General features: G+C 36.1%; 1 protein-coding gene across 10 annotated transcripts in view; it reads right to left on the minus strand.

The window, feature by feature from the left end:
- LOC126779283 (adenosylhomocysteinase-like 1) overlaps window positions 1-23,098 on the minus strand; it is a 50,782-nt gene that overhangs the window by 6,337 nt on the left and 21,347 nt on the right. For 2 of the 10 annotated variants that reach the window (XM_050503261.1, XM_050503271.1), the window contains 5 exons: window positions 4,445-4,647; window positions 2,758-2,896; window positions 2,261-2,431; window positions 653-785; window positions 99-225 (listed from right to left, as the gene is read on the minus strand). In XM_050503261.1, coding sequence (XP_050359218.1) covers window positions 99-225; window positions 653-785; window positions 2,261-2,431; window positions 2,758-2,896; window positions 4,445-4,647 — 773 coding nt within the window. Of the gene's footprint in view, window positions 1-98; window positions 226-652; window positions 786-2,260; window positions 2,432-2,757; window positions 2,897-4,444; window positions 4,648-6,889; window positions 7,081-7,173; window positions 7,220-7,296; window positions 8,952-18,426; window positions 18,795-19,084; window positions 19,187-23,098 lie in introns of those variants that run through there. The other 8 variants (XM_050503264.1, XM_050503267.1, XM_050503263.1 and 5 more) reach the window with 8 other exon arrangements.

Raw genomic sequence — 23,098 nt, forward strand, 5'->3', positions numbered from 1 at the left:
ATTTTAGCAAACACAATCTTGGAAGTAGTTGGTAGTCGGTGGTACGTGTTAAAGCCTCGTGTCATTTTCCAGCGACAAAAAGACCATATAGTACTCACAACGCATCCCAAAGCCTTCAACGCCTGACAGCACCCCTTCCCCACCTCCCCGTACCCGCACACCACCGACTGCTTCCCACCGAACATTAGATCCGTACTGCGTTTTAATGCGTCTATTATGCTCTCCCTGAAAAACAAGTTTTTTTTTAATATTAGTAAGTCGCACGGGGAAGTACGATACATGACGCTTGAGTAAAATTTTAATTTTTTTTATAGAATATGTAGGCGGACGAGCAAATGAGCCACCTGATGGTAAGTGGTCACCACTGCCCATAGACATTGGCATTGAAAGAAATTTAACCATCGCTTACATCGCCAATGCGCCACCAACCTCGTGAACTAAGATGTTATGTCCCTTGTGCCTGTAATTGCACTGGCTCACTCACCCTTCAAACCGGAACACAACAATACCAAGTACTGCTGTTTTGCGGTAGAATATCTGATGAGTGGGTGGTACCTACCTAGACGAGCTTATACGAAGCTTGATTATTTAATGCATGATTTTTTACAATATAATGAATTACATTACATTATATACATATATATATACTCACCGACACGAGTACAGATTGTCGAACTTAGTCTTAGTGACGGAATCGTTGACGTTCATCGCCGGCACGCAGAGCTTCCCCGCCTTGCTGAGCTGGTACAGCCTGTGGACGCCCGTCACGCTCTCCTCTACTATACCTGGAAGATGTACACACACGTTCACGTACAATCATCGTAGTACAGTACAGTAACAGCCTGTTAATGTCCCACGGCTGGGCTAAGGCCTCCTCTCCCTTTATAAGGAGAAGGTTTAGGGCTTATTCCACCACGCTGCTCCAATGCGGGATGGTAGAATACACGTGTGACATAATTTCAATGAAATTAGACGCATGCAGGTTTCCTCACGATTTTCCTTCATCGTAAAGCACGTGATGAATTGTAAACACAAATTAAGCACATGAAAATTCAGTTGTGCTTGCCTGGGTTCGAACCCACGATCATCGGGTTAAGATTCACGCGTTCTAACCACTAGGCCATCTCGGCTTTTTTTCATCGTAACTATTATTTATTGTCAGGTAGGCAGACTGGCAAATGGGCTACCTAATGGTAAGTCAGTGACTTATAGACATTGGCGCTGTAAGAAATGTAAACCATATCTTGTATCGCCAATGTGCCACCTACCTTGGGAACTAATAACCTTAGAAAATAAACCTCTGGGCCTGTAGTTCTGACTCAGTTAACCTTCAAACCGGAACACAACAATAATAATATTGTTGTTTAGTTTAGTAAGAAATATTAACTGTTCATTACATCGCCAAAGCGTTACCAACCTTGGTATCTGGTATGCTATATGTTGATATTTCTCTTTCTTATTTTCAAATCAATTTGGGCAATGAGTAGCAAAAATTACGTTTACCTGAAACGTAATTTTAGGAAACCCTTAACTTATGTGATTTGATGCATAATGTAAGAATAAAATTTAATTTCAATTGACATTTGATTAGTTTCCTTCCGTATGACAGACCGCCCCCTCAGCAGGTGCTAAATACCCCCGCCACGGTAGCATGCGAAAGCGATCCCGTGACGCTCCTCGTTAAGACGGAAAGGGTACCGCTGGTTTTTTAGTGGGTATTCCGACGTTCGGGGCGCACTCGGCGCCTTGGACACCAGCGAGTCCCACATACCCGCCCAATGTTCCCGTGGGGGAAACACGTAATGCGTTTTTCCAGCGTTTAAAAAAAAAGATGCTAAATACCCTATTTCCTTGCCTGTATTCCGGACAACATATAATAATAGAGATCAATCTCAAGAGAGATTAGCCTGCTACTACTACTACACAGGACATATTATAGTGCACAGGTGTATGCGCTAACGCAGGTGCAATCTATAATCCCTCATTCTCATAATCCGATTGGACGGCAATCAGACACGATCGGAAAGAGTTTAGGCGCAGGACCAACGGCTTTACGTGCTTTCCAAGGCACGGGAATGTACACACTTCCAACTTCCAGACTCCGAGCTGCTACTGATAATTTTCGACACAAAAACCCAATAACTTGAACCCAGGACTTCGGGTCCTACGGCCTAGTCACTAGACCAACGAGGCGGCCGGATGTTGAAAGGATTTTGTATATAAAACGGCACGTAATTCTCCAAGTTCCCCCGAGACTTACCTTTAATTTGCTTGAAGGCCGTTGCGTGTTTCTTGAGCATCAGGTGCGTGGCGTCACCGCCGTCGTCGAGGATCATGTTCGGTTGCCAGGCGGTGGTGGGTGTGCTGCACTGGTCGATGCACCACCAGAACGCCTCCTCGCTCTCACCGCGCCACGCGAATATTGCGAAGCCTGTTTAAGTGTAACACATAATAAGTAACAGTGTAAACTACCCATCAATGCATTTTCTCATATTGAGGAGAAGGTTTGAAGACTTTCATCATTAAAAATATTTCAACATTGGCATAATTCGCAGTAAAGAATATCTATAAATCTTTAAAATACTACTCATAATAATAATTGCATTGCCAACGAGAGTTTAATTTGAGATTTGAATGGGGTTTATTTATCAGGACCACACTCCGTGGTAGAGCGATGACGTCAGCTGTCGGCTCCCCTCCTCCTCCTCTACAACTAAACAAACTAACCACTAGATGAAATCTATAATTATAAGTTACCTGCGTGTGCTAAAGCTGCGGCAACTTCGTTCTGAGTGCTGTATATGTTGCAAGCCGCCCAACGCACTGTAGCGCCTAATGCTGCTAGCGTTTCTATGAGGACAGCTGTTTGAGCATTGATGTGGGTGCAGCCTACGATCTGAGGAACGAATTATTATCAAACTATTTTGAAGTGTATTTACTTTTCGCGACGTTGGTAACATTTGCAAAATATTTTCTTCTTACAATATTAGTTAATGTTTAATTTCCTAAATTGTTTTTTTTTTTTATTATATAGTTTTTTCCATACATTTACGTTTGCAGTGTTTTTTTGTTCTGAATATATGTTTTATCTGTGTATATATTGTATTATCTGTAATAATAAGGCGCGAAAACTTCACAATTTAAAATGAAACCAAATACACGCATCATGTCAGCAACGTCGATGCTGTTATTACGACGGGTGGCTTAATTAATTGACCGATTTAATCAATTCTTGGATATCGTCCACCGAAAATCGTTTCTGTAACCCGAGCGCTTGAATTATTTAGGTTGCCAACATAACCGGCTATCTTATTTATGACGTCACACTGCTGTGCAGATGAATGTTGTCTTAATTGATAAACCAGACGTTAGAACTCGTGAACCTCATTCGCAGACACACACCATATATATGTAGTCACACACAGTAATGTCTTACGGCATTTTACTTTGGGGCAATGCAGCCTACAAATACGATTTATGTCCTGGCGATTTATAATCCACTCTAAGCTTCCCTAAGAAATAAAGTTATTCTGCTAAGTTAATGACAAATTTAAATTCCAATAACCACATCTATACACAATTAAAGGCGAAATACCACTCATCACGAGATCTCCTAAACTATGCGCCATTCAGACTTACTCCTCCCCGACGTAGACGCTCACTAAGTACGGACTTCACGCAAATCCTATCCAAAATACATTTGTCTTGTTATCTAACCGAAGACGGCATGAATAGCTAATAAATCATAGACCCGGATCCACATCAATATATGAGAAATAAAAAAAGGTTAATTAGTTTGGTGACAGCCTGTGAATGTCTCACTGCTGGCCTCCTCTTCTTTTTGAAAAGGTTTGGAGCTTATTCCACCACGCTGCTCCAATGCGCGTTGGTGGAATACACATGTGGCAGAATTTCAGTGAAATTAGACACATGCAGGTTTCCTCACGACGTTTTCACCGTAAAGCACGAGATGAATTACAAATTAAGCACATGGAAATTCTTTTTTTTATAGAATAGTAAGGCGGACGAGCATATGGGCCACCTGATGGTAAGTGGTCACCAACGTCCATACACATTGGCATTGTAAAAAATGTTAACCATCGCTTACATCACCAATGGGCCAACCTTGGGAACTAAGATCTTATGTCCCTTGTGCCTGTAATTACACTGGCTCACTCACCCTTCAAACCGGAACACAACAATACCAAGTACTACTGTTTTGCGGTAGAATATCTGATGAGTGCGTGGTACCTATCCAGACGAGCTTGCATAAAGCTATACCACCAGTGTTGCTTGCTCTAGTTTGAACCCATGATCATCGGTTAAGATTCACTCGTACTTACCACTGGGCCATCTCGGATGGCTAATTAGTTATATTCAAGTGGTAATGACCGGATCATTAATTCGACTCATGAAATAGTCATGATTATTGACAAGTCGTTACCTTAGCATCTTTTAATGGTTTATCATCCTTAGCCCTGGCCCTCAAAGCCATGATACCCGGCATTTCCTGCTCGGCTATTTGTATCTCCCTCCTACCGAAGGCGTGCTGTTCAACATTTCGAACACAGTATGGTGGGTTTGGTTGACCGGCGGCTATGACTTTCTCGTGGGGCTGAACACCTTCATCTTCATCCGAGGATGACCCTGGAAAAGAAAAAGTTATTTTAATATTTATATTGTTTTCATATAATATTGCAACTATGCCAATGAGCATTTGTTATCGAATATACAATTTGTTCGTGATTTTTAGAAATAAATATACACTTTTACTGGAGTTAGGAAAATGTGCCAGCTCGTCGAAGTAGGTACCACCCACTCATCAGATATATATCTACCGCAAACAGCAATACTTGGTATTATTGAAAACACAAGTAACACGTGAATTCAAACCGGTTCAAAGTCGGGATCATATCATTGAATATTCATTTGTTTAGTTTGTTTATCACCTCGTGCTCGGCTGTAAAGTAAAAATCGAAACCTAAACAATAAACAATGTAGTGAAACAAGTTCAATTATTTACATAAACTCTGCACCAACTCTGAACTTTTTAATTAGATTTAAATCATAGATTTTCATTCAACATATATACGAATTATTATTACAATCCTAGGTGTGAAGTCTCTTTGTTTAGATAAACAACATATTATGTGATAATTAATACCATTCAAAAACGTACGACGCGTATATGGATTAAAATAGTCCTATGTCTGATAACAATACCAACGTAAACGCGAAGTAATTGAATCGGGCTGACATTACACGTTGATAACCAAATTTACGTCGCAACAACAACGTTCAAACGCTGGATGATTTTATAATAGAGTTTATAATAAATAATAATAATAAAGGTTTATTTATTCCATACATAGCTAGTGCAAAAAAAAAAAATTAAAACAGGAATTAAAAAATAGATCATTATTGGTAGAATTAAGTTTAAGTACATTATAATAATCGTTGCAGTACTTTTAATAGAAAGTTGATTTTCATAACTTGTTCATCATTCAATTGATTGTTATCTTAAATAATTGTTAAACATTAAAATTAATTATTTAATATTTAAATCAATTAAATTAATCAATAGACATAAATAAAGTTTAATTAGTCGTAAATAGAACGACAGATAAAAAATAACAGTAACAGCCTGTTAATGTCCCACTGCTGGACTAAGGCCTCCTCTCCCTTTTGAGGAGAAGGTTTGGAGTTTATTCCACCACGCTGCTCCAATGCGGGCTGGTAGAATACACATGTGGCAGAGTTTCAATGAAATTAGAAACATGCAGGTTTCCTTACGATGTTTTTCTTCAACGTCAAGCACGAGATGAATTATAAACAAAAAAATAAGCGGGCAGTAAACTGTGCAGTGCCTATTTTTTTCTTTCGGTTTAGATCCTTAAACCAAGTTAAAGACATTTATTCTCAATAAGACATATTATTATAGTCACTTACTTAATAGAGATAACACAATATGTACCATTAAATTCACCATTCCATCTTAAGTATTGTTTTAGGTACTTAGGAAGTGTTAATAATTTTAATAGGTGGGTATTTTTAAGTTAATTTTAAACATAACCTGAAGAATTAGGTTAAAAATTTTATATATGTGCATAATCTTGTCCAACGCGTATGGTTTCTTCTTCAAGTTTTCCTTCACCGCCGAAAACAATATGTATTATAAAAAAACAATTTCAAAACATAAAACTTAAAACTGGTGCTTGCTTGGTTAATACCAGCGATCTTCGGTATCAGGTAAGTAGTCACCACTGATCGTAGACATTGGCACTATGAGAAATATTAACCATTCCTTACATCGGCAATGCGCCACAAAACTTGGGAACCAAGATGATATGTCCCTTGTGACTGCAGTTACACTGGTTCAAACTTTGGTTGTTAGTTTGGTTTACTTTTACATATATATTTTTGTATTGTTTTCCTGTTCCTTATTATATTATATATTTTTTCAGTTATGTATAAACTCAGAAGCCGAGATGGCCTAGTGGTTAGAACGCGTGAATCTTAACCGACGAGCGTGGGTTCAAACCCGGGCAAGCACCACTGAATTTACATGTGCTTAATTTGTGATTATAATTCATCTCGTGCTTGACGGTGAAGGAAAACATCGTGAGGAAACCTGCATGTGTCTAATTTCATTGAAATTATGCCACATGTGTATTCCACCAACCCGCATTGGAGCATCGTGATGGAATAAACTCCAAACCTTCTCCTCAAAAGGGAGAGGAGGCCTTAGCCCAGCAGTGGGACATTCACAGGCTGTTACTGTATAAACTCGAACATGGAAAGCATGTTTGTGTGAGATTTAAATGAGCGAACATTCATCTTAAGTTCTGAAATCAAAATATCCGTAAAGATAATCAATTTTAAAACTTACAAAAATCGCTTCGCCCAGATATGATAGAGTGACGTTTCTTCAGCGTGGCGCTTATTTCTGGTTCCATCGGGTGTTTCAATATGCCAGTTGACGGCATTTAGAATTCTTCTCTAGAACTTGAATATAAACTTCTTTGAGTGCAAATTTTATGATCCAAACGTTCCTATCATATGTGACGTCAAATTACAACGCTTTCGACAGAAATAAAATTGGATTTTAATTCTATCACATATACCAAGTTTAAAGCATTTTTATTTAAAAACTGCTTGTAATATTATAATAACAGCTGTTTATATAAGTTCGTAGTCGTTGGCTGAATGATTGACATTTCTAGTAAATACAATTAAAAAAGAATGAACAACAGGACATATCTAAAACTTCTATCACTGGTTGTAAATGTGAATTACCTCTATGATCGCCAACAGTAATGTATTCAATTACTCCCACTACTTGAAGCGTTAAACGTAAGCTGTCTGAACGTTTTACGCTCCATAAGCGTGAACGTACCAACTAGTGACTGACCGATAGAAGTTCGCGAAGATGGTGAAACGAGATACGGATTAAAGGTCGAAGCATATGATGACTAGGAAATATACAGAATCATCGTCTACCGTCCTATTTATTTAGCGGAACTGTACATCCTACAGGTACATTGTAATTGGAACTCTTAGATAAGATTGAGCACAATAGATCGACATCATTAATAATGGATTACACGCTTCTGTTAACAATTATTATAGCGAGTAATGTCAATGTTATCAGCAAATTACATACCCCTTAACCGATTCACAATGGAGAATGGCATACTACGCTATCACAGACGTATGCACCGGCAGAGGTACTTTCTCTTATTTTCTGATAAGAGAGCCATCAATCCAGCTCAGGACCAAAAGCTTAACGATTCACTTTTTTATTGACGATTATAGCAACGAATGTCGGAGGTTAGTCAGTAACTGGCCTAAACGTTTCGAACAAGCTGGCCATTAAGAATGGAGAACGGCCAACTACGCAAGTGATCGAAAAACATATAGAAATATTTGCGTTAGCACAGGTACATTATTTCATACTCCGAAATGACGGTAATGGACAATGTCCAGTCCGACACGATCAGAGAGAGCAAGCGAATCTTAAATCCAGGCTTTTAATGGCAAATTTATTGACGGAATAATTGTGTCGTATATTACAACTAGGTAGCGATAGATGGCGCTGTTTGAATATCTATCATTCCTGAATCGCGCTGTCTCGATATTCGCTACTGTGTATATATAGTGTGGTACAATAACTTTAGTGACCTACGCGGTATTGCGCCATACCATCGGCGACCACCAGACCCAAGAGGACTTCCACGCGACCTCACTCAACACTAACCACCTACTCGTCGCTGGCTGATGGGCGCTCGCCGACAACCACCGACGGGCTCGACCTGGCTGAGCGACGGGAAAAGACAACACGGACCCACCACTCCACCACAGACCGCTGATCGCCAAGGCTTGATCGCGAACTAAACACCATGGACAACGATCCTACCCAGTGACTCGTCTGTAGTTGCAGACGGCGTTGCTACCCCAAGACCCATACGGGCCTGAGTGGACATCTCCGAGCTTTAAAGTGATCAAATAAATTAGTTACATGACCAGTGGAAAGCACTTCCTTTGCTTTATTTATCATTTGATCCGCCGACATTACTTCGGCGAAAACAATAATGCCGAGACTGCATGATCTCCTTTACTAGCTGAGCACGTTATTAACGAGGCAGTTCAATATCAAAACTTCTATTAAAATTATAATTTAATACGCGTCTTTTAATTTTCAACATATTTACATTTAAATCTATCTATCATACCCGTAGGCAAAACTTATTGTTTCTTCGAGATAAATAAAAAGCGTAAAAAAAACGTATAAAACTTTTTTTCGAATCATAACGTAGGGCCGAGTTAACGCAAAACAACGTTCATTTACTGTTTTATCTTTAATATTTTATTACATAATCCTATATATATTAAAATTGAGAGATTCATACTTCGACAGCGTTTGACCGATTAGCATGAAAATACATATTTATATTTTTTAAATTATTATCTTTTTCGTTACAAAATGCAGTACATCAATTTATATATAATAAAAAATTAAAACATCTACAAATCGATTTTATAAAATAACGAAACAAAAGCGCTTCACGGAGCTTGAAAATTAAACTCATTTTTATTATGATCTTTCAATGTCATATTGATACCTTGTATCCCTTAAAATAATGCACGCGAACGTTACATCCAAGATCGTAATCCCGAAGGGCCGCACTGACTTATCCAGTACGAAACATCATTCAACCGAGTTACTCATTCCTAATTTTAGCAACGATAATATTAGTTGCACGGCGCATTGCTTAATATGAAATGTGAAAATCACCGAACGAGATGAAAATTATTTGAAATAGTTTGAATATAATAGTATTGAACAACCAACAAGTTACACTTACGCTTGATCAGTCATATCCTATGGCAATTACTAATGCTGTCGAAGATTACTTGGTGATAGGGCTTTATGCAAGCATGGTACCACCTGCTCATTACATATTCTACCATCAAATTGGAATACTAAGTATCGATATGTTGTATACAAATTAAAACTACACGCACAAGAAACATCTTATTTCCCAAGGCTGGGAACGCATTGAGATGGTTATTATTTATTAAAGGATGAAAGATATTGTTTGCAATGCCAATTGTATTAGACGTGACCATTTAACATGAGGTGGAGGTTAGATGAAACCTGCTTGTAGGAAATGCCAATTCACTCTTTTTTTTTATACAATGGTAGGCGGAAAAGCATATGGGCCACCTGATGGTAAGGTAAGGTAAGATGGTCACACACAAGAAAAGTTAATCATCGCTTATATCGCCAATGCGCCACCAACCTTTGGAACTAAAATGTTATGTCCCTTGTGCGTGTAATTACACTGGCTCACTCACCCTTCAAACAGGAGCACAACGTTACCAAGTACTGCAGTTTTGCGTTAGAATATCTGATGAGCGGATAGTACCTACCCTGACGAAATTGCACAAAGCCCTACCACCAGTAGTCTTGCTTTCAAGATAAAAAAAGTAACCTATGTCCTTCCTTGGTGTTCAAGCTTGTATCATACAAAATTTTATAAAAATCGGTTCAGTGGTGTAGCCATGAAAGGGCAACAGACAAAGTTACTTCGCAATAATAATTTTAGTACAGACTAGACAGTAGCGGTTTTATCAGCGTTAAACGTGACTGCTTCACTACGTGCGTCTTTATCCTCTTTAAGTAAATAATCAATCAATCAATCTGAGATAAAAAAAAAAACTAACAATAAACCTCATCAGCCGTATTATTTTTGTAAAGATTCTATTATTTGTATTGTAAGGGTCGCGGAAAGCGATTCGATACGAGTAGCACAAGACCGACTATTGTGGAAATTCTTAGGAGATGCCTTCGTCCACCTATGGACGTTTTCAGACTGAAATGAGGGTAGATTACAAAAAACTTCTAGTCAGTTGTTTGAAGTCAGAGGTAATCTATAATAATAAAATTGGTCCGTCCATTAATGTTGCCAGTGACAATTATTTAGTTGTTATACGTGTGACCTACATCAAGAGTATACGAGTGTTTTATGATAGTTTCAGTTTGCGGAATAGGATGGTCTATTAATAGAAAACTTACTTTACTAAATAAAAATCTTAATGAAAATATACTTTATTCAGGCAAATCTTAGAATCGACATTTTACAAGAATAATTCGTAAATATAATTAAACTTTTTGTTTGTTTTATTTTTTTAAATAAGTATTTCAAATTGTTATTTATATTTACTTCATATTTATATTGTAAAGATGTGTGTATAGAAGCTTTAGTTTTCTGTCGCTCTCGCTTCGTTAAAAGAAAATCTAAGCACAAGTTTAGCTTTTCCTTATATAGCAATTAATTGCAAATTAATAAGCAGTATTTGGTTTCAAATGATTTTACAAAATCTGCGAACTTATAATAATTGTATGTATATGACCACTTTTAAAATCATTAACAAACGAAAGGAATAAAATAAAAAAAAAGTATATTCCACTGAGAAAAACCGGCAAGAAATTCAGTAGTTACTCTTTTTCTTCAATCCATAAAATTTATGTACATAACATGTAATAATCATATACAATTATATATACGAATGCCATGTTTAACCGTTTCTGGGTACGTCAATTGCACTACAATAATTATATTGCTTATTCCAATCGAAGGGGTAAAGATAAACAAATTATTGATTTACATATACCACGGGATTAATAGCTCCGCTATATTCACTGCAAACGGTTCTTGATTAATAATAAATACGGATACGGCGTAAATTGTTAACTAAAGCTTCAAAATCGAACCTAGGACGTAGTTTTTTTTTTTATAGAATAAGAAGGCGGACGAGCATATGGACCACCTGATGGTAAGTGGTCACCAACGCCCTTAGACATTGGCATTGTAAGAAATGTCAACCATCGCTTACATATCCAATGCGCCACCATCGTTGGGAACTAAGATTTTATGTCCCATGTGCCTGTAATTACACTGGCTCACTCACCCTTCAAACCGGAACACAACAATACCAAGTACTGCTGTTTTGCGGTAGAATATCTGATGAGTGGGTGGTACCTACCCAGACGAGCTTGCACAAAGCCCTACCACCAGTAGTATATATAAGGACCCGTAATTGCGTAGACACGGACAAGGATGTAAACATCTTTACCAACAATATACTTAAATTTAGAAGGTCCATAATGCCATTAATAAATAACTGTAGTATACTTAAGGTATACATATTTAGTTAACATTATTATTTTTATTTAACTTTATAAAAATTTTTTTCATTGTTTTTTATTTTGTAAGTTGAAATTTTTATTTGTCTTTTATTTGTTTTTTCTTTTGTGCTACAATGTGTATGTTGCGTTATTGTTCATGCAGTTATCACCTTTAATTGAGGTACCACCTCTTTTATTTATTTTATGAACTTGTGCTATCATGTATCTGTGTGTACTTTGTTGGTGATCCAATAAATAAATAAAATACTACAACACTATTCAACTTAACTATTTAATATCAATTTATATTTACTTCCTAAATTCCGATAGCAAATTCGCCGGCATTCAAAACGTCATTCACGAATCCATAAATACCATAGATAATTCCAAATACCGACCAATGACATCGCGTTAATTCAAGATGAAATTGTTTATGGAACAATGTTGCTAGTAATCCATGATATATAAGAAAAGATTTAAATCATCAATAGCTGAAAACTCCATCATCAGATCGATGGTATTAAATAGTTGTATTGTTATCCAAATTACATACATTTATATACTTACAGAGTTCCAAACGGATATAAGGAGCAGTTTAAAGTGCACTTCCTAGGTATATAAGAAAAGCTATAAGAAGTATCATCGAGGTCAAAATCCGTCTAATATGTATAATAAATATATACATATGTTCATTTATCACTATATACATATATTAAGCATTAAAAATTATTTACTTTATCTTATATTAAATAAGCAATGTGTATCTCTAAAGCGGCTCTACGAAATCAAACTTTTTATTTATATTATACACAAAAAAATATAACCAATTCATTTTATTGTTAGTACAGGTACTAATTAATGCACAACTCAAAATATATATTTTCATACAAACAGCGGACTTATTGCTTAAAGCTCTATCAACCAACTTTAGGAACTTCAGAAAATAACATTTGTAAATAACAAAGATGAATTACATGACCCACGGAAAAATGATCAATTCAATTATTTATTTATGATTTTATTAAGGTCCTCCAGAACGATTTCCAATCTCAAAAGAGTTTAGCCAACTGCGCAGAAGATATTATAATGCACAAGTGTGTGCGCAAAAACAGGTGCACTCTCTATTCCCTAGCTGTCATAATTCGATGGAACAGCAATCCGGTACGACCGGAAAGAGTTCTGGCGGAGGATCAACGGCTTTACGTGCTTTCCGAGGCACAGGAGTGTAAACCCATCCAACTTCCAGACCCCGGGCTGCTACTGAGAATTTTCTGACAGAAAATCCCAATAACTTTTTATTGGCCCGGCCTGGGAATTGAACCCAGGATCACTGGCCACTAGACCAACGAGGCAGGTTATTATATTACATAGAAATACACAAACATACATAATAAACATGTGATATATTTAAAATCACGATGTAAACGATAATTGAAATATATGATCGGAAATTGTTATACCTCACGTTTTAAACTCGTCTAAAAATAAATTTGTTTTGTTATTATTATAACTGAGTAAATTACCATGAAAATTGCATTTTCTTGCATGTTATTATTATATAACGCACCATGAATATCTACACCATCTGAAACGTTTTCTGAAACGCTTATTTGAATTAGGTATATTATAAATAATTATTAAATATAGTACCGTACCGTAACAGCCTGTGAATGTCCCACTGCCGGGCTAAAGGCCTCTTCTCCTCTTTTTGAGGAGAAGGTTTGGAGCTTATTCCACCACGCTGCTCCAATGCGGGTTGGTGGAATACACATGTGGCAGAATTTCAGTGAAATTAGACACATGCAGGTTTCCTCACGATGTTTTCCTTCACCGTAAAGCACGAGATGAATTATAATCACAAATTAAGCACATGAAAATTCAGTGGTGCTTGCCCGGGTTTGAACCCACGATCATCGGTTAAGATTCACATGTTCTTACCACTGGGCCATCTCGGCTTTTTAAATATAGTACATAAGATTAATTCTATCAATAAACACATAAGCACGAACACGAACGTAAAATATGAACGCAAACTGATAGAGGCACGCAGATAATACTCTATACAAACCCAACGAAGCATAACAAATACTGCACAGAATTTAATTCCTAACAACATATTCGCACAAAACTCCATACCAACCCTTTATAACACAAAATGCCAAAATGCTTAAATAATAGCTCTTTCGCAAATAATTAATGAAATAACTTTAAGCCGCTCTTGACTGCATAATGTCATTCGACTACCGGCAAACATGGCCGAGTGGTCAACGTAGCGGTACTCGTGTTTAACGATTAAACAACTCTTGATAGAAGTTGCTGTCTCAATTTAATACTTCGGTGAACACCGAATATGTAGTTACATTTATGAAACTGCTATCCATACCGGCATACCGGCTTCGACAGTAACAGTACAGTAACAGCCTGTTAATGTCCCATTGCTGAGCTAAGGCCTCCTCTCCCTTTTGAGGAGATGGTTTGGAGCTTATTCCACCACGCTGCTCCAATGCGGGTTGGTATAATACACAAGTGACAGAATTTCAATGAAATTAGACACATGGAGGTTTCCTCACAATTTTAACTGTGTATTAAATTAAGTACATGAAAATTCAGTGGTACTTGCCCAGTTTTGAACCTACGATCATCGGTTAAGATTTACGCGTTCTAACCACTAGGCCATTTTTATGTTAGAGCAAACGGCAGGACTCACCTAATGGAAAGTGACTACAACCGACCATGGACACTCGCAACACCGGAGGGCTTATAGGTGCTTTGCCTATAAGGAATGAAACGCACGGTTGTAATAAGGGTCTACATCAAACGTTTATATAAAAGGACAAACATATAAAGTTTTATGCAAAAACGCCAGGACTTTTGCTGGCTTTCCCAAAACACCTCACCAGAGTTTCATTATAATTAGATGAATAGTTTAGGAAAACATAGAGGACGAACATACTACCATACATTTTTCTTCTTTATCTACTTGGATAAAAATAAATGTCATATATCAACAACATCTATGACGTCATAACCATCGGACTTATATAGTATTTTATCGATTGACAAATTTGATGCCATGGGCGGCACGATTTAAATTCAATTGAAATGTTTTGTGATTTCAAAATAACTGTCTCTTTTAAGTTAATGTTGCTATTTGCGAGTTACCAAGACTAAAATAAAGACCAAAAACCTAGCGAAGCCGTGGATTTTGCTAGTTTACAAACACAATACAATTGAAGCTTGTATCTCTCTACGATGTCATTTTAATTGTAGTTTCCTACCCCAAATATCCACAAAACTACGTCTGCTATATACAATACATATTTAATATAGGAGATATAAGATATATAAACAAGTTAAACATTGAATGGAATTATCATTTGAATTGAAATAATGAAGAGAAAAGTACTGCATGGATTATACCGGGAATGAATAATCGAGGACTGGCAGAAAATGACAAAGGGTACCTAACACCTTCTTTCTCCCTCAGACACGGTCGAACCCGCAGGCGGAAGCTAATACTTTAATATCGTAAATATGTAAGTTAGTTTGTTTATCTTTTTAAGCTTTCACGTCTTAATTACTGAATCGATTATCACGAAACTTTATACATATGTACATGTTGTATTTCCTTACACGTGGGCTAACTAAGCTGCGTGTTTAAGCTAGTATGATATATTGCATTTAATCCTGTTATCGTTTATCGAGGGTTGATCGAGTTTTATATATTTTTTCTTATTCTTTTATAACGTGTGCTATACAGAGCACTGACTAATTCAATCTCTTTCATCTTGTCGTGAGCAGCTTTTCGACTTCAACAGACTAGATTTATGTCGACCAATAAATTACTTTACTTACAGCTATATATTTTTTTTTAATTAATTCAAAATTTAAATTATTAAAAAAATATATTATTATACATATATAAAATTTAAACGCATTTTTTCCGAGAATCTGTGGATTTGTGTGAAAATGGCGTTTTGAATGTCGGCGAAGTTGTTAAATCGTCAGTGAATTATGAGTGTGAGGGAAATAGAGACTTATGTGTGTGTTTACGCACACACTTGTATACTCTAATATGTCCTACGAAGATAGAAAGACTAGTCTCTCGTAAGAATGGCCAAAAACTATGAGAACATCGTCATACTTTAAATTCCATTAAAAATAATCGTAAGCATTACACAATCCACACTTTACTATATACATAAATAAATTCCAGATCAATCGATTGGAATCGCATGTTTACTGACCTTCAATAATACGAAGCCATTTGCATGAAAAATTGCTGGAACGGATTGCAAATAAACCGACGGTTATCGTTTAATTATCAATGGCAATGCATTCCGTTGAAATATATTTGTGTTTATAATTCATCTCGTGCTCGGCGAAAGAAAGTATCGTGGACACATCGAAGTGTCGGATTATAATCTCGGAATGTTGTAACAAACAGACGACAAAAACCTCCAAATTTATAATGTTACTAGTTATTTATCTCATGTTCGGCATTGACGAAAATATCGTGAGAAAACCAGCACGAGTCGAATGACATTCCGCCACATGTATTACTACGATTATAAAGGCATATCCCGAAGTCCTTAAATCTTTGGAGATGTGAGAAGTTGTAGAGTTTTCTGTCAATAAAACTTTACCAGCCGACCTGGGTTTGGAAGTCAATTCTATCTTAACTGGTGGAATATTGTCAATCAATAAACTAGAGTAACATTTCTATATTGAATTAATATTTTGAGGTTTACTTGACTTAACTCCAGCGCTTTAGAAACCGCGTTAAGCCACTGATGCTTCACGTGATTTATCACCAATCACGCCGGAAAGCCGTGCGATCCGTTTATATTAAAATATATATTTTAAAGACAATCTCATTTCCTTTACATGCTTAAAGCGTTCGCTTAATTAACATAAATATTGAAAGTAGGTCGTATCTTTAATCGAATTCACAAAAAGGAAAAGTGTTTTGAACCTGAACGAATTTTGATTCGGTTGTATTTTTTATGTTTGTTAGCTCATACCGTCATTTATGATGTGATTTGGAAAATTATTTTTTTGGATTGTTTGCCTAAAATTAATACTGATACCATATTGAAGTACTTTTATATACATACAGAAGAACAGAACAGAAATAGCCTGTTAATGTCCCACTGCTGGGCTAAGGCCTCCTCTCCCTTTTTGAGGAGAAGGTTTGGAGCTTATTCCACCACGCTGCTCCAATGCGGGTTGGCACGATTTCAATGAAATTAGATACATGCAGGTTTCCCCACGATGTTTTCCTTCACCGCCAAGCACGAGATGAATTATAAACACAAATTAAGCACATGAAAATTCAGTTGTGCTTGAACCCGGGTTTGAACCAACGATCATCAGTTAAGATTCACGCGTTCTAACCACTAGGCCATCTCGGCTGCTATTGCCTATGCATATATTGCATATGCATTATTTATGTACTAAAATAAATTTAAAAAGAATAATTTAATTACTCACTGCATCTTTTTGACTAAATACGCATCTCATATCAAGTATAATCAAGCCATCAGTGCTATTACGTAAGGAATCACATCGTATCTCACTCGTGAAATGCTGAAAGCCGAATTATGGTAATGGTATATATGATCATACGCGATTTTGATGTGTGTATCATTTAGACTGTCACTGTGGTCACTGTTCTTAGAAAATAGTTCTACAGTTCTGAAAAAATTGCAATTGGAAAACACTTTAAGTGCTCTCAAATACTAATTTGAGTAAAGGAAAGATATAGTATAATGGGTTGAGGTAACTTTGCGACAACTGATGATAACTTAGGAAACATAGTATTCAAAAATACTAAAACGTTAAGATACTCAAATTTGGGGCATATAAGTTTAACATTGCCAAGTATTTCTATATAGAAAATTGTAATAATGGATGGATGCGGACTGCCCAAGATCGGGATGGTTGGCGTTCTTGGGGGAGGCTTTCGTCCAGCAGTGGACGGCGATAAGATTTATTATCCAAACAGTATTGATTCATGATTAAGTTTTCTGCAGCCTTATAATGAGGCACTACACCAACGAGACTCCAAGGAACCAAAAAACTCACACATAAAAACAACGAAGACCATTCGCAAACTCCGAGTGCCAGCTTTCTCAACACGGAAATCGAGAGCACAGCCTCGCGAGCTTCATTTTGTCTAATCCTGGCATACAAGACAACGATTTACAAGCAGGTCACGTGAAATAACCGGCGTAACACCAACAACGAGGTCATTACACGAATATGTAACACTAATTATACTGACATTGAATAATACATTAATTTATTTCGTATCGAGTAAGCACGGATTAATAATGTGGATTAATGTTAGTTATATCCATTAAATGAGGTATTTGGCCCCACAAGTGCTGTAGCTGAACTGTAACTACAATACAGAATACGGCTAGCAGGACAGACTCCATGGCGACTATCCAAATCGTCAGCTATAAACTCAAAATATGAAACTAATAATCTTTAACCCTGAGTCACAATAAAAAAATACTTCAATTAATAAAAATAAGACATTCAAATATAGCACACATTGGACTTAAGATTTGAAGACCTTCAGTCACTACTTATAAAAAAAAAAACCGAAACGAATATTAAAAAAAAAAACAGTGTTAACAGTTCGAGTTCGTATTGTAACTGTCATACAATACTGTATACCACGGCACAAATTACGCGCATTACAGGATATAACCTGATATACTCACGCTTATTTTATATTTGAACACATACATAATATTTATCGTCAGATGATGTTTCTATATATAACTCAAATATAAACTTAATATTTCACAAAATATATTCCTAAAACGGTGTATATATCACATGTCCAGCCGCGATCGTATGTCGGTCCACTTAATAAACTTCGCCGAATCGCACTCAAGAAACGGAACTAAATCAATAACAAAAACCGCAGTCACATCACTAGCGGACAGGTTAAAACTACCGCAGTACCGCAAAATTATTAAAAAGCGCGCGAAAATTTTATGTTATCTTTTAAATCTCGAACAATAACATCGTTTATTTAAAAGGCCAATTATAATTAATTAACTTTTTATAAGAGACCTCTGTATGGCTCGGGGTCACGAGAGAGACTGCTTTGATATTGTGCATCTGTCAGCGTATAAAATAAAGCCTAGGTCATGGTAACGTTAACGTTTAAAGAAATCAATTTAAAAAAAAACTTTGCACATAACCGTGCGTATTTATTTTTAATCTAAATATGATTAAAGGATAACATTTTTTTCCTTTTAAAAACATTTCATTCTCGTTTTAAAATAACACACACTAATATATAAAATTAAATCAATAACACATTAAAAGCGCGATTTAAAAAAAGTTATATATGTATATATATATACAAACATCAAAACGCACTGGCCGAAAAGATACGTCAGAATCTGATCGACCTTGACCAGATAATTTTAAGTTTAAATTTAAAAATGGAATACGTGTTGCACTCGCGTATCGCACTGAATGTGTGACTAAAATGTAAACGTTCTTTTTACTGGAAATTTATATGCTAATAAAACATGGCGTCGACTTCTCATTTAACAACTTAATCTATTTATAATATACGATTATTATTATTTGTGTATTATTTTTAAAATGTGATAGTTATTGTGATAGACATGTAAATGTCCCACGGCTGGGATAAGACATCTCCTCCTTTTTGCAAAGAAAGAGTTCAACTTACAACACTGCTCAAATACACATGTGGAAGATTTCCCATCAAACACATGCAGGTTTTTCTCAGTATGTTAGTTTACTTTACCGCCGAGAACGAGATGATTATAGAAACAAATTATATTTAAAAAAAAAAAACGAATTACGCACATGAAAATTCAGTGACGCCGGGTTTGAACCGCAATCATCGGTTAAGATTCAGGTGTTCTAGCCACTAGACTCATTGTATGAATATGTAGTACATAAATTATTACATACATATAATTATATTGTATTCAATGCCGCGACATTGATCGATTTACAAACAAAATCTATAAACATTAAAAAAAATTAATTAGACATTTATTCGCAGAAAAAATATTTACATTACGGTTATTCAATAAATATATACAAATCAAGTATAAAAAAATTACAAAACATGATCGCGTACTTTTATCATTTACCCGTTGAATTATAATAATGAAATTAAGTATAAAATATAAGCAAAACATATATTATATATTAATATAAGCAAAAAAAATATTTTTGTGTAAAAATTTGTATTTTAAGAGGCGCTGGCTAGGAATGTCAATTTTCAATATATGGTTTTCATTCTGTTACAGTCTTATTGAACCTATTCAATACGGTGTTTATATCATATTTGAAACCGAGTTCCTTCTTTTATTCCCTAACCTATAAATCGCAATTCCGATCCTCTGGGCGAATTGAATCAGCCAACTATTGGAGGCAATGAGACGAACGTTCAGACCAACGTCGTATTGTTATTACTAATCCATCATGCCTGACATGATAAGTACGTCGAAGTTAATAAAACGATAAAATACTCTATTTCATTTTATTTCGGTACATTTCTTATCAAACATTACACAATATCAGGCGAGCGAATGGGCCACCTGAAGGGCACCACCGCCCAAAAACATCAGCGCTGCAAGAAATATTAATCATTCCTTACATCAACAATGCACCATCAACCTTGGGAAATAAGATGCTATTCCCTTTTTCCTATAATTACACTGACTCATACTTCAAACCGGAACACAACAATACCAAGTACTGCTGTTTTGCGGTAGAATATCTGATGAGTGGGTGGTACCTACCCAGACGAGCTTGCACAAAGCCCTACCACCAAGTATATGAGTACTATTGCTATTCTCGTCGATACAGAATCATATAAAACAAATCTGAAACTACTTCAAAATTCAAACAACAATGTTTAAATGTTTTTTTTTTTTAATTTAAGACGGTTTTTAAAAAGTAAATTATATCGCTGGAACAATAACGCAGTAAAACTGACTGCGGTAAACAGAGCAGAGCTAAAACGCTCACGGATATAGAGATTGCCAACTTCTGCAACAATATTTACAATATTTTATTTCTAGAACAAACTTCCACTTCGTATATAATTATTATGCATTCCATATACTAACATTATAAAGAGATAGGATTTGATTTTGTTGCATGTATGTTTGTTTGTAATGGATAAACTCAATAACTACCAAACCGGTTTTAAAAACTCTTTCACCAGAGAACGCTTCATTATCAGCGAGTAACCCAAAGTATCAAAAATGTTCCTATAAAAAATTTACTAAGATAGATAATTGTTCAAACCGGACTGAGTCCGGACGGGCCGCTAGTGCATAACATAACATAACATAACAAGTATTAAGATTATTATTGGGTATTGCGTCCTAGGTAGTTGATTGCGACAAATTACCCAAATAGACCTGCGACTTTGCAGATATAACAGAGCAGCAAAGGTCAAGGGAATCCGGTATCCTAACCAAAACAAATACAGTTGATTCAATCCAATATTCATCACAGAATAAGCAAAAGTCGGTAGAATACACATGTGGCAGGATTTCAATAAAATTAGACACATGCAAGTTTCCCCACAATGTTTTCCTTAACCGTCAAGCAAGAAATAAATTATAAACACAAATTAAGCACATGAAGATTCAGTGGTGCTTGCCCGGGTTTGAACCCACGATCATCGGTTACGATTCACGCTACCCACTACACGATAACCACTAGGCCATCTCGGCTTCTAGGCCATCGCGCTAGCGTCTTTGAGTCTTACTCAAATGGGCTAAAATATGGTTTAAAAAAATACACTGTTACAGATGGACACGATAGACAGACACGAAAGTCTGAATGAAGATCCTAAAACTCCGTTTCATTATCGGATGCATAAAACACTAAACAGTAATTATCATATCTGGAATAATATCAAAATATAATCCAATTAAAAAAAATTTAAAAAATGACAGTGCCACACGGAATCTTGTAAGGATTCTAAAAATATTCCATTCATCCAAATCTGCACACGGCATTAAAATGTTGTGGTGGAATAAATAAATTTAATTACATATATTCATACATGAACCAACCATTATAGCAGCGTGGAATAAGCTCCAAACCTTCTCCTCAAAAGGGAGAGGATGCCTTAACCCAGCAGTGGAACATTAACAGGCTGTTACTGTATACATGAACCTCCTTGAAGGATAACTCCTTTTTTGTCAGTCGTAAATAAATAGCAAAAAAAAAATTTATAATGACTGGATAAATAATATATTATATAAATGATAATATCCTAACTGACCGAGAACATAAGGACACGGTGGAAAGTGGTGACCATTCCTATAGCACGATAACCACGTCTTAAACTGTCCTTGTGATACGTATTAATTGTTCGAAATAAAAAAAAAACAAATGCGCTACCGTCGATGTGATTTCAAATTATATCTATACGTGACGTAAGATAGATTATTTATCTGTTCTGCTGGCACATCTAAACCATTTACAAAAAAAAAATGCCATCACGGAACGCGCGCGAAATTTAATTAAAGTAACTATAAGAAAAGCACACATCACAATAAATAAATATGAAGAGTAATTAAGATAAACGAGTTCTGATCGTAACGTAAATATATTTTTCTTTATATTATAATAATATATATCAACATATTATATAATCGGCGCACACACCAGGGAGTACAGAGCGTTGTCGTAGAGCGGGCATGACAGCATAAGAGAGCGTTATACCGTTTGACGTCACGGCATACGAGTGGGTTTACATTTGTTTCACATCAAAAAAGGTAAATCCCTAGTACCTGTAACTGACTCACTCATCCTTCAACTCGAAACACAGCAATGCAGAGTATTGACGTTTGGACGTAGAATAATTTATAAGTGGGATGGTACCTACCCATATAGTCCGCAAAGCAAATGTAACGTCATAAGGATTACCCGAACGTTAAAAAAACCACTTTAAATATTTTAACTTACCACGAATTTAAAATGAAACGTTATTATGAAAACAATATATCATATAATATAATATAGGCGGACGAGCAAATGGACCTGATACTACGCGGTCACCGCCCATAGATTGGTGCCGAAAGATATATTAACTTAAGATTATGTTAAGTCCATGTCTATTAAACTGGCTTACTCACATTTCAAACCGCAACACAACTGTACTAAGTCAATAGTTTGCTGTTAGAAGATTGCTTTTTTAGATGTGATTACATACACAATATATATGCTAAAACATAACATCTTACAAACAAAGACGTATAATACTGGCGCAGGGATTGGTTTTATTTAACACTCGTGTCTAGACTTTGAGTGCCGTTAATAATTCCAGCTCATTATACACTATTCCCATTGTTTCCCTCCCATTGTGCTATCCGG

Source organism: Nymphalis io, chromosome 28 (assembly GCF_905147045.1).
Source record: "Nymphalis io chromosome 28, ilAglIoxx1.1, whole genome shotgun sequence".
NCBI lineage: Eukaryota > Metazoa > Arthropoda > Insecta > Lepidoptera > Nymphalidae > Nymphalis > Nymphalis io.